The sequence below is a fragment of the Egretta garzetta genome, unplaced genomic scaffold (assembly GCF_000687185.1).
Source record: "Egretta garzetta isolate BGI_Z169 unplaced genomic scaffold, ASM68718v1 scaffold154, whole genome shotgun sequence".
Classification (NCBI taxonomy): Eukaryota; Metazoa; Chordata; class Aves; order Pelecaniformes; family Ardeidae; genus Egretta; species Egretta garzetta.
The window spans coordinates 3697385-3720550 of record NW_009259600.1 but is presented as its reverse complement, the minus strand read 5'-3'; the positions used below and the strand labels follow the sequence as shown (position 1 = coordinate 3720550).

The 23166-nt window shown below is 36.5% G+C and overlaps 1 protein-coding gene across 1 annotated transcript in view; it reads right to left on the bottom strand.

Annotated features, from left to right (window-relative positions):
• Positions 1 to 22923, bottom strand: part of MTDH (metadherin) — a 28439-nt gene extending 5516 nt beyond the window's left edge. The window contains exons 1-12 of the mRNA XM_035893907.1: positions 22906 to 22923; positions 22311 to 22415; positions 17973 to 18054; positions 17323 to 17502; positions 16349 to 16360; positions 15744 to 15812; positions 12948 to 13199; positions 10768 to 10854; positions 8680 to 8778; positions 6227 to 6351; positions 5555 to 5674; positions 2956 to 3075 (exon numbers count right to left, since the gene is read on the bottom strand). Of these exons, the coding sequence (XP_035749800.1) occupies positions 2956 to 3075; positions 5555 to 5674; positions 6227 to 6351; positions 8680 to 8778; positions 10768 to 10854; positions 12948 to 13199; positions 15744 to 15812; positions 16349 to 16360; positions 17323 to 17502; positions 17973 to 18054; positions 22311 to 22415; positions 22906 to 22923 (1269 nt within the window). The remainder of the gene's footprint in view (positions 1 to 2955; positions 3076 to 5554; positions 5675 to 6226; positions 6352 to 8679; positions 8779 to 10767; positions 10855 to 12947; positions 13200 to 15743; positions 15813 to 16348; positions 16361 to 17322; positions 17503 to 17972; positions 18055 to 22310; positions 22416 to 22905) is intronic.
• Positions 22924 to 23166: the final 243 nt, after the last annotated feature.

The window sequence follows — 23166 nt, the reverse complement described above, 5'->3', positions numbered from 1 at the left end:
TCACCAGTTTGTACAGTTTCCATCACTGTAAAGTTAAGCATCTTAAAAATTTAGTCAGAACACAGTGAAGACCAAAAAGATCGGCTTCTTTTTAATCATATTATATTGATCAAGAAGTTAAACTGCTTTAATTAAAAAAAACCCAATACGTGAATTTAGAGGGTAGCTGTTCTCCAACCTTTTATGAATAAATGATTTTGCTGTACCCTTACACATCAACTGAAACAAGTTTTTTTAATAACTATAATTGCAATATTTCTCTTAATCTACTGAAAATACGGTAATCTTGGGGTTTTTTTTTTTACTGTCAACCATGCTGATAAAATGAACTCCCATCCGACAGGATTTCCAAGCTTAGCGAATTCTACTGCTGTCTAGTGGTTAGCAATCATTACATAAATACATGAACTCTTAACAAAATGGATGTGGCCTCTGAAACAGGAGGAGGACTTAAAAGTTCCTAGTTGTGCAAGGTAATGGATTCAGGTTACTGGTATCACAGTTTTGTTAGGACAGAGTGACTCTCCACCTGCAGGTAAAGCAACTCAATTAAGATTTAAATGGCATACAGCTGTCTCAGGTTGAGTAACAAACATGTTGCAGCTTGAATGTTAAAGCATGCAGTATTACTGCAAATGTAACAATACAGGTACATACAGCATTATCTGGACATTTTTCCAAATACCATACTTCCATCTGAATTTTGGATGAGGGGAAGTGGGTAGCAATAACAAACATTAAGAATTGGGTACTACTCTTTGCTAGGATATTCTGTGTTAACAAATTGCTTCAGAAAGGACCTGAAACAGTGACTAAAGCCTATTTGAAAATATAAAGTTATATACATAGTTCTACAATTTATTAATGAAGTAGTGACTTGTGAAAACTGTTACAAATGAAGGATTTCCAGACACATCTCGTAATTTAAAACCTGTGCCTGCTGATAAAATGCCAAAGTTTTCCACAGAGCCCACTGTATAATACGGGAAAAATATCATCACCAAGTAAAAACCAGAAGTGTTCAACATTGAGCTGTTTCTGGTCTTTAAGAGGATATTCTGGATTAATAACTTATTTGTACTCAGTTTATTTTTCCTCATATTTGGTTCTCATGTTTTGGAGCATTTGCTCAAGACTAGATTGCCTACCTTGGAAACTTAAGTCATCCATTTCACACATCAGTCATGACTGTTTCTAAAACTTTTTGGAACAGCCAAGTCAAACATCATCAGGAGGTATCTTTGTATGTGTGAAATTCCAATGAAGCCACATACGATGGCAAGGAGACTTGACAAAGACTGATAGACCACCTACACTGTCAGATATAACAATTCACAAGTTGTCCTTTATCAAGTACAACTAACTTCCAGAGAATGTTATTAGTAATAGTTGTTTGTCCTTTGCCCCCACATCAAGTTTAACACAGGCTATATCTTGTTTCACAAAAATCAGCACTAACACATAGGCACATATATGGACAGATTGAATTTAAGACTCAGGAGTATCAGGAACACTCAAGCTCCCCAAAAATAGTGCACAGTGTAGGTCTACATCAGAGCTGATGCCATCAAGTCACCTAGGAAGTTGGGTATGGTTTTAAATTCTAAACACAACTGAGCAAAGCCTAGTGAAACCAAAAAAGGGGGGGGGGGGGGGGGGGAAGGAAAAAATCAATCTAACTGCACACCAAAATAATCATTACATGTAGCTGACAAGCATTTCTCAAATTGATTTAGACTTCTGAAGAGTAAAAGCGAGCCTTTTGGGGTGCACCAGTGCACCTCTTTCTAGATGTCAAAAACCCCACCTTGATGTCACAATCCAAATACGAGTTTTCTGTCTACACATTTTCAACTATGGCCTCCAACATCAAATAATGTATTTGCTTTTAAGTTTTTTAAAAAACACACACTGCCAACAATAAAGCCACTTGCACACATAGGCAGATGTCTTTTTTCACATACAGCTTCAAGAAACCCCACAAAAACCAACTATGCGCTAGTCAGACAGACTAAGCAGCTGTTGCTAACCTTGAATAAAGGCTGAACTGAACCTAAACTAAATAATTATAGTAAAAGCTCTACTTCGATGCAGGATATACAGAATAAGCTAAAAGTGCTTCTCAAGGCACATGTTCTCAATAAACACTTTCTGTACTTTTTCTCTGGTGACCTGTAGCCTCTCAAAGGATTCCATTGTAGTATTTTAATTCAAATCTTAAGATGTTATCTTTATAAAACACATGCTTAGCAATTAAAAAGTAAAAATGAATATTCTGACAGATATTCTGTGGTATCAAACTGCTGTCTCACTGGTACTGTTACTCTTTCTGGAACATAAAACCAATACCACTAGAAATATTAAATACTTCTTCCTACAATGCGATGCTTGTAGGATAACATCTAAAGCTGCTAGTTGGAGAATGATTAAAGAGAACTTGTATTCTCTAGAATATTTGCTTCAACTGTGAGCTGAAACAAACAGTCAATCTGTGACTTGGTTCAAATAAAAACTTTTCTTATTCAGTCATTAACATTAAGCTCAGCACAGACATTAAAAATCAAATTTAGACTGCATTTAAGTCAGAATATAGTAAGATAGTAACACTTCATTCTATTGCAGTGAAATAGTAAAATATGCTGTTAGTCTTGCACTCAGACCTACTAGTCTTAGGTTTCCAGATTTCAAAGTCTTAAACTATTGCTTGAATATTGAAACAAGAAAATAACTTGACAGTTGTGAAAGCGACTACTGCTTTTCAGAGTTGACATCCTTTTTTAAACTCTTAACTGACCTGTATCTAAAATTCAACCTCTCAATCACCTTTATACTCATAAGCATATAGCCTGAAGCAGTATTCTTACTGTAACTTTACCTACACAAATTGATGTTTCAATGGACTTTGCACACTTCCAAATCAGAAATTGTAACATACACCCGATTTTGTATGCCTACCTTAGCTGGTTCACTAGTACTTATGGTCTTCAGAGAAAAAGCTATTTCCTGCTGCGGTTGAACTTTTGAGGTATCCTCCTGAAATTCTTCTCCAGCTTCTCTATCCAGTTCTTCAGTGTCCTACAAAAAGGGGGATGGGAGGAGGAAAAAAAAAAAAAGAGCCTGTGTTTGAAGTGAAGTTCTGACTCTTCTTCCCTGTACATCAGTTTCGTTGCCATAATCAGCTTCTGTAACTAAGAAAATCTACCAAAAAAAATTAGTGGGCTAATATTAGTCTATGCTAACACTCAAAATTTATAGAACAATGTAATACAAAAATACACACAGAACTCAAAGCCCAGAAAGCAGTACTCTTCACGCAATTTACTAACAAAAATCCCAATCTCTGGATGAACTCTACTTCACTCCTGTGAAAGTATAAGGATGTGAAATTCAACTGAAGTTACTCAAAAACCTTTGCAAAAAGTATCACGATGAGACTTGACTGCTCTCAATTCTGTGCTTTGTTACAAGTAAAATGTTTTTAAATGCAAGCTCTGCATATTAACCTGTATAGTCTTCTATCATATATTAAGCTTTAATAATATTTTTGCAACCCAATTTAGTCTGCCATGATGCCTGTAAAACAAACCTCTTGGTACAGAAACTGAAAATATATCCAAAATATCTAAGAGTCTCAACCTTTACTCCTTAGACACTCTAATGGTGGGAAGTTTTCATTTTACATGAAGAATTAGAGTATTTACATTTGTTTATAGCACCAGAAGAATCCTGTGGTGGTGAATAGTAAATAGAACACAGGTCTCTGGTTTTAAGCTGGAAGTACTTCTTGAAATATTATTCCTTCATGTATTTCCCCTGGAACCTTGTGAAAATGCAGTCACAGTCTAAGCCTGTTGATTCTTGACAGGAAAGAATAGATATTGCCTTACATCTAGCTCTGAAGGTAGCTTCCACTGCCTTGACAAACACCAAAGTCAACAAATATGGGTGTGAACACTGAAGTATAATCAATGAGAAAGATGATGATATTTAAATGAACATGTTAAATTTTCAGAGGATAAAAAAGTATACAAATTTTAAGCGAGTCTGAAGTAGGACTGCCAAGTTAGATTACTAAACTGCTATAACAAGGACAAGTTATGTGTGATACATTAACACTTTTGCCTGCTCCTATCAAGCAACACCCCCCAGTTTTCCACAAAAATTTAGTACAGAAAAATTCTCATCTTTAAAGCAATGATCTCATGGACTGATGAACTGAAAGAAAAGTAACAAAATCAGAATGGTTGGAGACCAATGGGTAAAATAAATGAATCTGATTATGTTAATATGGACAGTAGGATTCCATTTGACATATACAACTCAAAAGGCAGCTCGTAGGCAATGGAAAAAAAAAAAATCAGAATGCACTCACTGACCTCAAGATCCATGCAAGACATCCGCAAACACCATAACCTATTAATCTTGACTTACACTCAGAGTCATTGCAGATACCAGAACATGACAGATTTCAATTACAAAAGTCGCAGTCCTAGTGCACTCAGTTTGAATTTGCCTCAAAGAAAACCCCACTGCAAATTGACACAAGCATCCACCTCCACATAGGCAGATCTAAAAGAATTGTATGTAGCAGGAATTTAATCTTTTAAAATGGTTTTAATAAAATCTCAGACTGAAAACATGATAATCATAAAAAGCAAAACCAAAGCAAGAATGACAGAAGTAACGCTTTCCCCCTCTCTCCAATTGACCTAATCAGATTCAACTGAGCATTTAACATTTTGTAAGGAATGTAAGTTATGAATGGCTGTCGCCACCAGCAGAAGCAGGATGTATTCTGAGCATAAGCTATTAAAAGCCTTTTCCTATTAGGAAAGTACTAGTTTTCATCTATTCAAACATGATTCAATTGCCAAGTGAAGTGCAATCTGCTTTTGCTATTTTTACAACAAATCTGTTTTAATGTAATTCTTCAAAAGCTATTTAAGTAACACCAAAAACTCCAACCATCCTCAGTTTGCAAATACTACCCATCTCATTCAAGTCTGACTCACAGAGTAGCTCCACCTACTGAGTTTGAGGCGTTGATACTTACCATTTTGCATAAACCAAGCTACAACAGTACTTAAGAAAACTACTACATTCTCGTAGGATTGTACTTTAAGACAGCCTAAGAGAAAACTTCAATTTCTCTCATTCTCCTAGCTATCTATGTTCACCAAGGCAGCTGTCTTTGAAAGGACAAGAGGAGAAGGCTTCCTATGCAGAGAAAAGTTCCTCCTAGAAGCACCCCCACATTACAGAATCCCGATTTGATAGAAAATAAATAATTCAGGATAAATACTTTCCACATATTTTCTGCTTTCCATAAATCCAGCAAAACTATATTGCATTCACAACTCAAACATGGAATAATTCAAATTAAAGGAAGTACCAGTAAGAGAAGGGTTACTTTCCTGGGAAATAATAGTACACAATCCAATACCATAAGGAAATTAATTTCCCCCAAGTAATTTTTGCTTAAGGCACAAAATAAGGTGATTTTGTGATTTCCTCACAACTGTCTTTCAGACTATCCAGATTTTGTTCCATTTACCTGTGCAGGAGAGTTAGCTTCTTCACCCTGCTTCTTCTTTTTCTTCTTCTTTTTCTTGGATTTGCCACTTGTAGAACTCTGAAGGATTGGCTCAGCTTTTTCTCTTTCATTATCCGAAACCTTCATAGGGGAATATAAAGTATTTAGCATTTAAAATGACAATGAAACATGCCTTCTATCGACTAAACACAAATTAATAGCTATAAGGAATTTAATTGCCTATAAAAGTATAAATGAACACAATCTTATGAGTTCATTTTAGGAAGACTGCATTCTTTACATGCTATCTGGTAATATAGGTACAGGAGTTGGGAATGAAAAAGGCAACAGAGCACCATGTACTGGTGGCATGGAAATACTGTTTTTCATAGACAGAACTAATATTTTTAAGATGTGTTTATGAAAACAGATCTAAATCCTCTCAGTCTACAATGATAAGGTAATCCTTACAGGTGGGATAGTAAGATTTGACATGGAGCTAAGTGGCTTCTATTTTCTTAATAACAACATTCAGCATTTTTCTTATCTGTGTACACATTAAACACAATTGTGCCACTCTTATCAGTGTAAAAGAGATGAGAGATTACCTTTATCATCATCCTTAAGTTACTTTAAGAAATGGCAGTGATAAAGGCAAAGTCTTGGAGCTAAGGAGAAAATATCACCTTTTACCTTCTGAACATCAGGTATCTCTTCAGGTTGAGGAACAGAAGCAACTTTTTCTTCATCTACCCAGTTTCCCCACTCTTCTGCTGGTGCATTCCAGTCAGAGCTGGGATCAGATGAAGAAAGTCCATCTACAAAGATTAGAAAGATTTTCAGGAATGTCTCCTTACTTTACAGGTGCTCTTTGATAGTTTAAAAATGGAAAAAAAAAAAATCTATGCATAAAACCACTTCTTGATATCAAGATATAAATATTCATTTCCTGTATTTCTGAATAAAATGTAAACATTTTAATGATAGGTGGAAGACTTATAAGTAATGAGTAAGACTTGGTTATTTTACAGAGCAATTGGATTACAAACTAGTCACAGCAGCAGCTAGCTAGATGCAACTGCTTTGAGATACTTTTCTAGACTATGTGAAAATGGACAAATTTAAGAGTTGTTTTCCATCTTAAACCTTCTTCCTAGTTTGTGAAAAAATTAAGATGAACTCTAACACTGATCAATCTTACTTTAGTAAGAATCCCTTACAAGTGATATATCTGAAAGTGTAAATCTTACCGAGACAGAAGTTACCTTGTAACAGACATTTTTTAATAACCTTAATTTTTTCTAAGTCCCTACTCCATTTTGCTATCGTTCATTTGTGATGGCACATATTTATGTTGTCACACAGGAATGACAGATTTAAAGGGTCATTTATATAAAAATTTAAATTATCTGAAGGGAAGAACTAAGCCTTAGACTGTCTGTTTAGTAGAAAGTTAAAGCAAGCCAATTTTAAAAAAGAACACCTTGTAAAAGATCATCTTTCATTTCACATTTATATTAACATCCCAAATATTTCTGCCAAATTGAAGGAGAAGGGGCAAACTTGGTCTGCCAAGTACAGTGGGATTCAGTTTAAACATTTGAAAATTAAGTCAAAACGAAAAGCAGTAAAAAACCCAATTAGATCTACTGGCAAACATTATGAAACCAAAAATACACGAAGACATCTCAAGATTACTTATAATACTTTTCCACCTCTTACTTTCATATAAAAATAGTACCTCAATGACACTTACTTTGGACACTAAAATTTACTGATTTGAAGATACAATTACCGGCCAACGTAACACTTTATGGTTTATCTACTGACCTCTCACTAGTTGCTTACAGAAAAAAATCCATTATTTTTTATTAATAATAAAAATTAGTAGTGTTTGTACATATAATTAATTTCCTTGTACTGAACCTGAGAAAGCAGTAAAGCATCTGTGTAAACTTCCCTCATTTCCCCACTTCTATTAGTGTATACTTCGATTAGTTGACATCTTTGACTGAATTACTCTATCAATAGAAGCTATAGCCATAAACATTCTGTGCTCAGAAACGTGAATAAATTATGCTTTTAATAGTATGTAAACCACTACTTTCAAATGATTACCTGAAATTTGCTTCCCTTACCCTTAAGCCAGATACAAGACAAAAGATTAAGTTTCACAATGATCTGATATCAGAACAGTCATGCCAAAACTGGCAGAATCAAGGACTGCAACAATCCATTCCACTTTTGCAGTCATTAAACAAGAAACTGTTCTCTAGAGAGAAGGTAACATGCAGGGCAGCTTTTCTGATCAACTTCTTGACCAATTTTTCAGGTCAATGACCCAATGAGAGGCACTAAATTGTTTTTCTTGAACAGTCTTAGTTCTGACTGAACAAAGATATCAATTACAAGGCTGTTTAAAAAGTGAATTTAAGGCTGAAAGCTTTCTTCACAGGTACAGTTTCACTAGTAAATATTTAGCAATGACTGTAACTTTATTATACCACATCCCTGTTTAGGGAGAGACTGCAGTAAGAACTACAAGAATATTTTAAAATTGGCACGGAGGGGAAAAGGGAGAGTAAATGCCAGTTTTACTACAATTCCCAAGTAATTTCAGTGATTTCTGTTCTGCATATGCCTTCTACACACATAAGAACTTTCTCATTTGGCAAATGTTAGGAAGTTAGACTAAATACAAGAGTCTTATGTCAGATTAAGTTTTCCATAAGGTACAAACACGTGAAAGCAAACTCAGTGACTCAAATACAATCTGCTAAATACCTACAGTCTTTTGCAGATTTGCAGTGGATTTTTCTCATCATTTCCAGTAAGACTGTTTTAATTGATTGCCAAGATTTTCTAGCAAAAGCCAGAGCTATCGTAAAATGAATGAGCTTCCTCTCACTTCTGAGTTTCAACATCCAAGTATTTTTCCTAAAAGTTAACCATTTTCTATTCTCATTCATCAAAATAATTCTTCCTGCTTTCTTCAAACTGTCAATTATCTCTGTAGAAGTGAAACATTCCAGGTTTTTCTTCAGATGCTCACAAAAGTCTAATACAAGTAGGTAATATAAGTAACTACACTTTAAAGTAATTATAATTAACAAAATTTTGTTAAGGAACATTTTAGAGGAACATACTTAACCCAGACCATTCGTCATCAACAGGGGGTTGAGCGTGACTTAAATCCCACTGAAAATCAGAAGTACCAGCCTGAGAAACTGACTCACTGTTGGATCCTGAAAGAGAATAAATAAAATTGTACTTGTAAGTTAGCAAGCTCCCTGAGTTTTCTTGGGTAAAGAAATTCTAATCAAAGTAGGAAAGGAAGACAAAATGCTTAAAGACAAAAAAATCTGATTCTAAGGACTGCACAGGACAGGAAAACTACAAGGCTCTTGAAAATGAGATATATATTCATAGAACAAGGGAACTGAAGAAGGAAGACAAAATTAAGTCAGGAGAAGAATATGGAAAAAAGAGATAAGAGTGAATAACAGCAATCTATAAAGCTTACAGGAATCTCCTCAAACTGAAAAATACAATGAAATTTAATGGGTAGTAAAATTATTACCCTATATCAGTAAGAACTCTTACAGGGAGAAGCTTAAAAGAAAAGAGTACTAGAAAGAAACCTGATCAATGACATTGCAGATGCAGCAATTAGATCATTCACTGCTAAGAATCCAATTTTCCTTGCAGGTAAAAGGTTTCAGGAATGTAAAAGAAGCATGACAAACAACAGTAAGGCCATTATCACTCATGATAAAAGAAAGTGTTAGACATCTAACATCATTATTTTCAGAAAAATAAAGCAAACAATTTTAGAAAAAAAAAACAAAACCAAACAAAAAACCTAAATTGTGAGACTGAACATTACTTTATGATGAGACTTTCTTTTGAAATGAAGTTTAAATAGGACCCTGGCTACCTGGGTGTCTATTTTAAAAACACCACTACGAAGGATACCTTGGATGACAGGGAACCTTGACATGTTCTCATTTTTTGCCAGCCAGTCGCAAGTCAGAAGTAAATACTTAGTGTGGTCCCTTTGCATTAAAACATTGTTGGCTAATGTGCATCAAAGATGATGAATATACTTCATTGTCTGGACAATTCTTTTTCAAGTAAGGTTGGAATAGTGGTATTGCCGATGAATCTCAGGTCAGTCTGTTGTCCCACTTCATTAACTGAACCTTCTTAAGTTTTAGCCTAGAGACTGAACTTGAATTCAAGTGGATCCCCTGGGAAATGTTATTTTATTAAAACTCTCTGTACAATTAAGACTTTGTTCTTTTTCTTTAAGACAAGGTTTCTGTACGTTTTCATTAGTGCACTTTTCTTTGGAAAATCTGATAAATTAGACCTTGGCGTTTATAACTTCTTTGTTATCCTGGCTCAGATGTGCACAGAGAATGAAGCACTCATGTGAGCTGTAGGACATTGAGCTCAAGTTCCACAGTTAAAAGACTGTAAACTGCAATGCAAGTAAACATAACCTAAGTGCATAAGCACTTGGCCAGCTACTTCCTAAAAGAAAATGGCCATGCCAAGCTCATTAGATAACGGGAGTAAGCAAGCAAGAGCAGAAAACCTGACATATGATCCCTTTACTGTATAATAAATCACTGTAGCACTTATGTCAGTAGTGTAACACACAACATCTGTTACAAAGCCAAGTTTGCACTCTATAGCAATTTCACCCTTCAAAACAAGAAAACTCCAGAGTCCAGCTTTCTGACCCATCATACAGAGAAGAGACTCAGGACTTCAAAACCTGCTTATGGAACATATTCTGAAAGTAGTACTTCACTTACTTGAAGGAAAAAACCCTACCACCAAATAACAAACATCCCAGAAGATCAGCATAAACAGCTTTCCTAGAAAGCAATCTTCAGATTTCAAACTTGAGACAGAGCAATACTGAGCAGTCTCTTATGCCCATTATTTAGACTCAACACACAAAGAGGAAGGCTAAATAAGAAATTCCACCTTCTTATTGATCTAGCTTTTGATTATCACTTTAAAACAGTTCCTTTATTGCATAATTTGAGCATAACAAAAAAAGCTTTCTAGGCTTTCATAAGACATGTCTTCCACTTCTTACAGTTACAAGTAGTATTTTCAAAGAACAGTGAGAAAGATGCACATTAATAACACTTGGCAAATTCTATTTCCACCTGATGGGGTAAAAGAGAGGGGAAAAATCTTTGGAAGGGCATACATACCAGAAACTCCAGGAGATAACCCAAATGAAGAGAAAGAAGTAGAATTCTGTTCAGAGGTATTAATCCTTGCATCCACATTCCAAGTAGCTGTGGGGGAAGGGGCGGGGGGGGATGTGGAGAAAAAAGAACTTCACACTGCTGGCAATGTTGAAAAATGTAGCTATTTAATAATGAATAGGGTCAGAAAAAGTGAACATTCCAGCCACGTTAACATTTCACACAACTGAGGGCATTACTTTGCTTATTAACTCAGACAATCAGTGGTGATATAGATGTGACTGTATGAACACTCAGCTTGAAAGTTTTCAAGCTAAGATCTTCTTCCCTCTACAGCTTTTTATATATATAAACTTCTCACAAGGGAAAAGCAAATTGTGTTTTGAGCCCCATATTATTATTCTTCCCATTATTCCAATCATCTAAGTTATTGAAAAAGCATATTTATTAACTCTGCAGATGAAACCCCCCGCTTGGAGCAAATTGTGTATATGTTAAAGAACAGAAATAAGTTCAGAACAGTTTTTGACAAATTGGAGATACTGTTTAAAAATTATACTTGACTGTCAAGTGTAAGGTAGAAAATAAGCAGAAATAATCAGTGGCACTAATGTGTCAAAAGAAACACCTGTTTAGAATTATATTTATTTCACTGGGGGAGGAGGCACTCAAAACTGGACAGAGTATTGCAGACGTGATCCAAGAAGTGGATAATCACTATATCCGATCTACTGACTCCTGTTAACACAGCCTAGAATACTGTTGGTGTCCTTTGCTGCTGGGGCCTATAGCTGGCTCATGTCCAGCTTGGTGTCCACTAGGACCCCACATCCACTGAGCTGCTCTCCAGTCAGTCCCCAGCCAGGGGTGCTTCCCACCCAGGTACAGCACTTCATTTTCCCTCGTTGAACTTCCCTGGGTTCCTGTTGGCCCATTTCTCCAGTTGGTTTACATCCCTCTGGATGACACCCTGATCTGGACTGTATCAACCAGTGCCCACCTCCCCACTCAAGTCTGGTGTAATCTGAGAATCTGATGTGAAGGACGTTCTGTAGCCTCCTCCAGGTCATTTATAAAGATGATAAAGAGGACCTGTGACATCTCCCTTCTTACCAGCCTCCAGGTAGAGTATGACTCACTAACTAAACCTTTGAGCCTGACCAGTTTTTCGACCAGCCTAACTTGGATACAGTAACACAGTGAGAGACAGTATTGAAAGCATTACTGAAGTCACCATAAAAGATGTCCTCTGGTCTCTCCTCACCCACAAAACCAAGTCATTTTACCATAAGTAAATCAGCCTGATCAGGCATGATGTATTCTTGGTAACAAAACCAACAACATGCTGGTCACAGTCACTACGAACTACTTTGTCAGACTTATGCAGCAGAATACTGCTTACTGGAATATGAAAAAAGCCCTTTGCCTCTACTTGGCAATAGTAAAGCTTCCAATGGTACAGCAGGTCCAGCCTCAGGCACATTTCAAGGTATGTGAGACAAACAAAAAGAGGTGCAGACTAAAGCAACATTGCTGACTACAAAAGAACACTCCTTTCCAGAAGGGACTACTATCACTGAGACTGAACAGTGGGAAGGACCGTATTACAGCATCTACTAGCAAGTTGAGATTGTTGCCCAGAGAGAAACAAAGTAATTCTCTTCTCCATTATTATTATTATGGACAATACAAGTGATAAAGGCAAAAAACTGTACCAGAGGACTAAAAACAATTTCTAATGAGAAAAGCAGTGTAACACTAAATGTCATGAGAGCTGAACAATCTTCATGTCTGGAGCCTAAACAAATATCTGCCAAAACCAAACACAGTTGATTTGATCATGTTGGATCAACAGAATACACTTATGACCCGAGTTTTCAGACATTCATTAAAAAAATGTTACACTTAAAAATTACTTCGGAATTTTAGTGATATAAGAAATTTGATGTCTTCACAGAAATAATTTTATTTCAGATAAACTCCAAAAACCCACTTAAACTGTAAACAGAGACATAGATGTTAAGCCATCAGAACTTAAACAGAAACTCCTTAGTTCACGTTTCACTAGACCACTCCAAGATTTTTTAATATATAAACATAAAGCTATTTAAGACACTCACTACTAAAAAATACACTTATGCAAAAATGCTTAAGTGAATCAAGTTTTCTTCGGAATAGCTTACCGATAGGAGTGAACAAAGAACGTTCCTTCCAGGACCTGCCCACCAGGGTTACGCCCCAGTCCTTCCCATTTCCATTAGCGTCTCCAGTGTCCTGGCCCCAAGCTGATGTCTCAGTCTTCCTCTTCCCAGCTGCAGCTGAGGGAACAGACGTCCATTTCTCCTCCCCTACACCAATCTGTGATGAGATTTTTACAGACTTCTCATTCCAGCTTCCTCCATTTACTGTATGGCTTTCACTCAATCCTGGAGAAACTTAAACACAAGCATAATGAAAGCATTATATAAAATAAGAACTGGATGAAGAATTAAAATACTACTTACATGCACGTACACTTAACAATAAAAAAGTACAAACAACCACCAGCTTTGCTACACCAGTGTGATATACAAGAACCGTTGCTCTGTCTCAGCTGATTTTCCAGTTCAGATGATATGCACCATCTGTCTACTAACTTGAAGAGTGAGGAAAACACAGCACTGAACTGCACTCTCCTTTCTGTGTCCCTTTCTTTATAGGCCTGACATCCTGGTGAATCAGTGCCTCTAGATTTAAAGAAAAAAAAAAGAGTGTGTATGGGTGTGCATTCAACATTGCCAGGTAATTTCTCTTACAGAGTATGGTGGTGATCTGCGGAAAGCCCGATGCACTAAAGGGACAAAATTTTCTGTTTCATTAACTGCATACAGCAGTTCTCTAGGCAGGAGAAGAAACGACCGAGGATTAGAAAATGCTTCCCTAACACTACACAGAATTTGCAAAAAAGCACCGCTATCTTACTCACCATGGAGACCAAAGTTAGAGGGAAAAAAAATCATGGTAACACTCTGAAAATAATTCGTAAGCAATATATTTTATGTTACATTAATGTAAAAGACCACAAGTATCTGCAACAGACTACCATGCTGAGGAATTACTAATCATAGCAAGTTTAATGTATACTGTGAGAGGGGTCAGTAGTACACTGAGGCTTTTTAAAAATTATTTTTAATTTATGCCCCTATAAAACATAAAGGCTGATGGTCATCTGGTGCACCCAGCCTGACCTCCTATATATAACAAGTCTTCCTCAAAGGGCTCTGTATATAAAATCTTCTCTCTCTGTCTTTTTATATATGCAAGGTAAAAAACAAGAAACCTTTGCATTTACAAACAATAAGAAGTATCTGCATATTGCAAGCATTAACACTCAGTCAGCCAAAATCTGATGCACAAGTAGGTCAATACATGTCAACAAAAACTACAGACCCAATATTCCTTTCCTCAGATGAGCTGGTGGCTCAGGCAGCATGAACATACCACATTCAAGGCGGTCTCACCAGCAAGGAATTGATTAGGTGAGATATGCCTTGATTTTCTTAGACAAATCATTTCCAAATGCAGACATCTGTAAGGTCACCACTGCTGTACCCAGAAACGCTGCCTTTTCTCTATACAACTCCACAGCACTAACATTGTCACGTCAATGTCCTCCAAGGGTAATATGACATCTTAGGGGAAGGCAACAACAGAAACAGCAAAGAGACAGAAACCAAATTATAGCTGACAGAAAAACTCTTACAACCTTGCAAAAAGACAGCTGAAGTCCCAAAGCACGAGCTTGATTATTCTGTGTTTATCATAGTACTCTCCCATAACAAACATTTATCTTCTATATGACCAGCAAGTTTTCACAGAATCACAGAAGATTTAAGATTGGAAGGGATCTCTCAAAGTCACTTAGCTCCACCTTCTGCTCAAAGCACAACTAACTTCAAAATTTTACCACTTTACTGAAGTTCTGGAAGTCATGATGGCTGACAGTTCAAAGCATCTCTGAGCAATCTTATGAAGAGCTTTTTTCCACATGGCCAGTCGGAATTTCCTTTACTGAAATTTCATTATTGCATCCTGTCCTCCCATTATGCATCTCTGAAGAACACAGCTCCTTCCTCCTGTGCCATGGTCCAGGAAGTTTCCATTGCTCTCAAAAACTCGCAGAAAGTGATTCACTTTCTGGACCTGGGTGCTTTTAATAACTCATTTGTTGACTTGCTTAATTGCACTGACTACTTTTTCTAAAAGCAACACTGCCAATGTTGGCTATGAGTAAGAAACAATCATCTTGATTTCACTATGCCAAACTAATTAACTTGAAGTATTACTATAGCAGTATCTCTTAGTTAGAAAACTGCTAAGATTCATTAGTCTATCACAGTCTAAAAATAGTCAAGTATTTTAACAATTGCATGTATGACATATAATGGCATGTGTATTTATAAACATACATTTATATTTACGTACTTTCAGAATGAATGTATTTAAAGTATGCCTCTCAAAGGCCTATATAAAGAACTGACTAACTCTGTGTATACAATCTGAAACAAATGCAAACTTCACAATAATTAGGACTGGTACATGAGTTCTTTGCAGTTATCGATAATAAATTCTTCTTTGAGCAAATAATCAATTCATTAACACAAAAAGTGAGTAAGTTTGAAAAAGCTAGCATAAAGAATTTTGAGGTAGAGCTTGAGAATAAGCTTCGCTGTTCTGTGAGTAACAATTTGTGTAATAGGTAATCTGGCTGAAAATTCTAGATATGGAATCCTTTTTCTACATATAACAGAGACCGTTTTCAATCTGCTAAGACGTAATTGCAACTTAGAAGTATAACATTTGCATAGCCAAAAAAGCCAGCTGCACAATAGAGTTCCACAGCTGTAACTGCACAAAATCCTGCACTGACAATTTGTGGTTTCACTTCTGTAAAACACTTTTCTAGTTAGCTAGGATACCTAATAATGAAAGCCTTTTACCTTGTGGAATTGATGACTCCCCCTTTGCAGGTTTAGAGCTGCTAACTTGCGCATTCAGAAGTGCATCACCTGATCAAGAAGCAAGAGGAAACAGAGCTAGAGTAGGTTTTTTCAAAATATCAACACCTGTGAAAATCTTCAAAAAGATTATTCATCACTGATATTTAAAAAAAAAACCAAACCCAAACATCAATACCTCAAACTAAATTAAGACATTTCCAGAAAACATAAGAATAAAATTAAAATGCTCTTTTTTTTATTATTCGAGTTTATTTTGCAGGCAGAATGAACTTAAAACTGATTTAGGCCTTATAAACCAAGTAACTGCAGATTTCAAAGAACTCTAGCTACTTTTCCAAGAATGGTGAGCAGAAATCTAAAACAGAGGCTGTCATTTTCAAGCTAAGGGCAGCTGTAAGCATTTCAGAAATACATAACTATTTCTAACTTCTACCTTACCATGAAAACACTAGATACAGCTGCATTCTTTTCAGATTAGTCCCCTTGTACCAGACACATAAGAACATATGATATGTAAAGGACTATGGCTAGAGAGGTTACAGTAGTTATGGCTTGCCACAGAGTATACAGACAGCTGGAATTACCATTTCTTGAAGCTGTGTGTAGATGGGTAGAAGAAAACAGGAAACAACTGATCCTCAGTGACAAGAACCATGCACTCAGTCAAGATGGAAACAAATGTCAACAGAAACACCAGGTAAGGCATGCAAATTTCAATAAATTGTTACAAGGTACCAGACAGCTGCTAGGCTCAGTCCTTCTGTCATTTTGCTAGAACATCAAGTTTCATCTAATTAGTGTACCAAATGTATCAGTAGGTTAAAAGTATGTCAAAAAGCTGAACTGTTTGTGTCTTCAGATTTTTAGCTTCTTAAACCATTTCTCAGTTACTAAATATGAATTCCTGTGCCTACACAAAGTTTAAATCAGCCCATGCAACTTTTTTTTTCTGAAACAGTAGCAGCCATAGAAGCTAAAGCCTACACTTCCTTATTGAATTCTTAGCTATAACAATTAATTACTAAATCTCAGCCATATGTACCCCACCATTATGAAGAGCTGTAGTACAGGTACTACTAAATCTATGTTGGAAAAAACGACTACATACTAAGCAGTGAACGATCTGTAAAGAGAACTCATGGGCATGACCTTCCTACAAGGAAGTGTTCAAAAAGCTTAGGAGTTGGTGCTGCCTGCAGCAGCGCTGAGGGTGCCTTTCAAGTTTCCAAAAACATAAAGGGCAGAGTCAGCAGAGGACAAGCAAAGGAACAGGGACTCATGCCTATGCAGCTGTGCAGCTACTGACAGAGCACCAGTGTGGAGGCCAGTGTCTCAGGCACTTACTCCAGAATGTTCTTCCCTGAGCCTCCCTGAAGTGTGGCTCAAAAAAAGGGGGAGTTTTGCACAAGGAAAAGTAGCTTTACACGGTTTGAAATTATTTCCTTAAGAGTTACACCTCCAAATATACCTACCATACATCCAAAACAGAGTCACTATTTAAGCATTCAAGTAAAGTTATGTTTCTATAACACGTTCACAGACTTATCAACCATCATACCTTTATTTTTTCTGAGACCAACCGAAAGTGATGGTGTAGGCATCAGTTGTTCAATGGAAACAGTAACTGTATTTTCCACCCCTTGGAGATTTGATTCTCCTGAGCCACCATCGGTGAGCACCTTGTCTCTCTTACGCTGCTGTCGCTTCTCTCTGTTACTGATTTTAGTTTCCCAGGTTCCTAAAACATCCCCCAAATGAAAATATCACTAAATAAGTCAGAGAGCAAAAAGGAAAGAGTTTTAGCTTGTTTCCTATCAAGCTGTAGTCTGAGTACAGGTTCAGTTTAAAAATCACAGGCACAGCAGTCAGCTTCAGTGTTAGTTTGAAAACATGAACACTGGCCAAAGGGAAGTTTTTCTGGATGCAATACGGCAATACTTTGCTTCAGAGAGAAAAAATTGAACAACATGAGGGCCCTACTATTCATGACTTTTCTCAGGTTTTGTAAGTTTAATTTAAAAAAAAATAATCAGTTGAAGTTATTAAATACTGTTGTTTCAAGGATCAGATTTCCAGGTACAATATGCTACTATGGAGTTATGACAAAATGAGCTTATGTTTCTTTATGAAGCATAACCAAGTAAATATTAAACAGCATGTAAGTCAAAATGTCTAGTTGCATTTTTTGTGTGTGTTTGTGTTCCATACCTTCATCAACTTCCTTTCCATCTAGACGTGACATATCCTGAACTGTTTTAGCATCTCCCTTTGATTTCTTTTTTTTCTTTGACTAGAATAAAAAGAAAACAGTATCATAATGATTACTTAGTGATCACTTGTCATAGTGATTTAGAACTTCCCCCACCAAAATACAAGAGTAAATTTGAAACAGATTTTGCAAAACAACCCTCTGTATGGACAGTCCCTTGAAAGGAGTACTAAACAATACTTATTCCTAAAGTTAAGACTACTGGAGTAACATGAAAGACTTACACAGTACACAAATGGCAGGTGGGTGGAATGATTACTTATGAGCACAAAGCCTAGTGGAAGAAACAATGCTGATGGCATCACAGTCACAGATAAGCAATGAACTGTTTGGGATGCAGATCCCACTCTGGTAAAATTTGTTTTTTGCAGAAGCAAGTATAAAGTTATACACAGAGAAATAAATAATGCCAGTGACTCCTTTAAAAAAGCAGGTAAGAGAATTCCAGCTTGGAAAGTGACTTCAAAACAAGAACTGTGATTATATTCCAAACAACAGATACACAGCTTTTTCTTCCAAGCTTTCACCAGTTACAGCTTCTTGGCTATACAAGCAGAGATGAACAAAGATGACTATTTCTGCAAGCAGTTTAGGTAGCAATATAAAGTGTTAAAAATATAATATGGAGAAAAAAAAAAGACGAAATACGACCCAAGATATTGGGACGGAGTATACTGCCGAAAGCCTTTGAGTTTAATCTTTTGATAAGCTAAAGAAATGGCAAATTGACTTGACTGCCTTCTTAGAAAGAAAATACAGTACTGAAAAGCTTTTCAATCTAGTGAAGAAAGGTGTAAGAACTACCAGATAAACCTGAATGAAAAAACCCAGACTTTTAAAATAAAGATTATTATCCACTCAAGTGTTATAAAGGAAACTATTCACTGATTTGTTGTCTCTGGAATATCTGAACAAGGGTATTCTAAGAATGCTGGATGTCTTTCTGGAATACATGCTTCTGCCAGAGTAAGACTAATAATTGCCACCTTTATACCCGAGTTCAAACTATGATTTTCCAGTCTTGGATGTCCAAGAAGAGTATAACACTCTCTCTGGAATTCAGAATTGGTAACAGCTTAAATTATCACCTCAGCTGCAGCAGATACACTATGGGCCCACACCTGCATGCAGTTCACATGCCTTTGAGTCAGAATGCCTAAAATCATGTAGCTTCAATATAGGTACTGAAAGCAGTATAGCTTGTTAGTGCAGCAAAGATAATAAAAATTTCACTGCTTATATGCAATGCTGTGCCAACATACCTATAACACTTAGGGAACCAACTTGAACATTGTTTACTGCACTAGGGGACCCACAACACAGATGTACCCAAACTGAATTATCTCACTTGCTCAGTAAACTACCTTCACCCACATAGCAGCTATCTAACTTCTGAAAAGTCTGCAGAAGAGAAGAGCCAGTTTCAAAAGCGACCGGAGAAGAATTGGTTCTAAGGATATCAACACGCCAGATTATTTCCCAGAGCACCTTCTAAGGAAAGAATTAAAAAGGAAAGTGAAAACCAGTTATGAATTGCTGCTTAGAGCTCAAGCAGAAGAAAGATTAGTAAGTTTGTACCTGTGTCTCCCATTTTCAGCTACATTTAGAAGTTGAGGTCTTAGAATCTCCCACCCACAAAGCCATAACAACCCAATTGTCCTCTGGCACTAAGAGAACACCTGAATTCACTTCAGAAGTCTCCCAGACAGCAGTTTAAGATCACTGCTCCTCCAAGTTATAACTCCCAGTTTCTTAAATAAATAGCTCCTACAGAGGTATCGACATCGAATTTTACACTTCTCATGAAAACAAAGCTTAACAGTTTTAAAAATAAGTTCATTACTGTTTTTAAAAAGATTAAGAATTCAAATCTTGAAAATATTTCCTTTCCTAACACCTGTGTTACTAGAACCTCATCTGAGAAACCAGAACCATAATTAGTTACTCAATTTACTCACCACCTGCAAAACTTAGTGCTGTGTCGCAATCTCAGTAACAGACTGAAACAGCAAGAGATGTTAAAGGTTACTGAGCAAGCTAGCCGATCATTTTGCAGAAGCCTATTCATTCAAAGTGTCACCTTCTGCAACACAGAAAGCTGCCAGTGTTGGCTCTGCCACCAGCCAAAGAGCACATGAGGAACTCAGCAAGCCTGCCAAAATTTTTTAAGTCTTTAAGATGCACTGTCCCCCATGCAAGAACAACAGAAAAATAAACCCTTCTTCCTCATCCCTAATGGTCTGTTTATTTCTAGTATTTAAGACAAGACAGTTGTGTGCTTGCAAACAGAACAGGCAATGAAGTTTTAACATCCTGCAATCTCCCTCACGGTGCCACTTCTCTGATACAGTCCTTTACACTAAAAACTAAAAAAAAACCCCACCCCTGTATTGAGCAAGCGACTAAAGTGGAAAAAGGGGAAGAAACTAGTCAAAGTGTGAAGAGAATCATAAACCCTATGAACAGCCACAATCCAGACACTACCCAAAGCTTCCCCTCCCCCAAAGCAGAACAAGAGAATGCAATTTAAATGACTATCCTGAAAAAACATGCATGAAACTCACAACCCTGAAGCAGCTAAGAAATACAGAAACCCAAAGGGAGTGTGATTTTAATTGAAATCATACATTCAAGCACAAAAAACCCCCATACCCTTCAGGTCACAGATTATATATATTAATGTATCTACACACATGCACATACTACTTAAATCCCACTCATTGACTTAGACCACTCATCCCAAGCTATACAGAGACACATACACAGCACTCCTTACAATATTCTTAGCAGGTTTATAAAGTTACAAACGCAGCAGATGCTCTGAGAGACTTAACTAAATAATTAAGATACCTGTAAAGTTACCCACAGTTTAAAGAAAGTTCTTGGGTATGTTTTTAATTGAAGGGTAACAATCAACTCTGAGACAGTCATGCTTTGCCCCGGGTTCCCCAAAGTGATACAAAACCATAATCAGTTGAATGAGCATCCATATCCATATAGCAGTACTGATTTCCTAGAGCTGCAGCTTCAACTTAACATTTTAAAATTCAGATTACTACGTTTGCAATTTTAAGGTAAAGTTCAAGTTTGGCATTTAAACACCTTAACCTAGTTGGAAACCTGCTTGGAAACCTGCTTGGAAAGTGAAAGTTGAGAAGAAAAATAGTTATTCCTTTACGATCAATTTTATTATGTTCTTGAAAAAAAAATAATCACAAAGTCAATCTGATATGGGACAGGAGAAGAGAAAGAAGTGTGCAGCATGAAATTTTAAGGCAAAGCCAATTCACAGAAAAGCCTTTCCATTTGCCAATGCTAAAAATGTTTAGAGCCCTATAGCCAACTAACAGGATACACACAGGCTTTTAGCCAACATACTAACTGTAAAAGAAGTTATTATAGGATAATCAAGTTAGTTAATTAAAGCTTGAACATGCTAAACAAATTACAATAATCAACTACTGGTTTCCAACTGTTTATGCATAATAATTTATTTTTCCAATACTCCTCAGTACAGTTAGAACAAGTGTGTTTTGATGAAGAAAATAAATCAGAAATCCATAACAGAAGGAAAATTTCATGCACAATGTTAGCAAAAGAATCAAGCCAAAGATTATCAAAGGCCTATCAAATATATCCATGTGGCCTATAAATGATAGCATTTATGATAAGACTAGAAGATACTAGTCCTCATAATGCAAAAAATAACATTGGCGTTAGTATGGTTACCTTTTAGACAAAGCTACAGACCAAGCTTTAAAAACATCTTTTTAATGTAGCTGTTCAATTTGCATAACAAAAAGCTCACACCAGACTTCAAAGCCTGTATTTGTCATCAGAAATTAAGAACCCTAATCACTAATGGATACATCTGACAAAAAAAATAAGCAGGCACATGGTCTTAATCCTTTGAATAACAGTCCCCCAATTGTTAGACCATTTTCAAGCCGCTTAACAATACTATCATTATGTTGCATCTCCACAGAAGCCAGCAAAGATGAAACACAAACTTAATTTCTGTAGGCTTAACATTTTCACATGACTGACAGAGATACCAGTGTTTAGCTGGGGGGCGTGGAGGGGAGTTTGCTTGATAAGGCATGATCGCAGAAGTTAAGAAAATACCACTTTAGCTCTTTCCAACACCAAATTATTAGTAATCTTCATGGTAAGAAATATGCCTCTTCACTCAGTAAGAGGATTTGAAATCAGGTTTATTACACATTGAAACAATATGCACTAAATTTTGCCATTGTCATTTCATAGCCATAACTGACCTTTTCGTTCTTCTTTTCTGTGTCCACAGGCTGCTTTAAATTTTCTTTACGGACAGTTGGTATTACTTCATCCTCAGATACATCAAGGAATGACCGTCCATTAGGCTGTGTAAACAATGAGCGTGAGTAATAAAAAATTAGAATCATAGAATGTTTTGGGTTGGAAGGGACACCTAGAGGTCATCTAGTCCAAACCCCCTGCAGTCAGCAGGGACACCACTAACTAGGTAAGGTTGCTCAGAGCCCCGTCCAACCTGGTCTTGCAGATTTTGGAGAAAGCAGATGAAGCAAAGCTCAAATTACACTATTACTGAAATGCAACTATTTGTTGACTGAAAAATGCTTGCAAGGTTAAGTAAATCAGACAGAATTGTGGACTGGTGCTCAAAATATCTACTGCAATTCTATATTTACCAAACACAGAAATGAGAAAGGAAAGGAAAGTCTCATTTCATCTCAATCCTACCCAACACAGGAATGGCTTATCAAAAGTAAATTTGTGCAAATTACCAGCTCTCTGTAGCTGTTCTGAAAACTTATTCAGAACACACAGTTTTATGTGCCATAAATTACCTAATTAAATGAATGCACTTACCACTTTGTAGCAGTGCATTTTTAAAATAATTTCTACCTTGACCAAATTTCTGCAATTTCTACCTATGCATATCCCTCACAGCTCATTTCATTCACAAGTTAAACTTCGTAGTAGAACAGAAATTACAAGTCAAACATGAAGCATGACTAAGCATGACATCCTATTGTTCTTTTCAGACAGACTTGATTATAGTAGTTACATTAGTCTACCATTTCCCCCTCACATAATCAAGGAATGAAAAGTGGCATGTGTTATTTAACA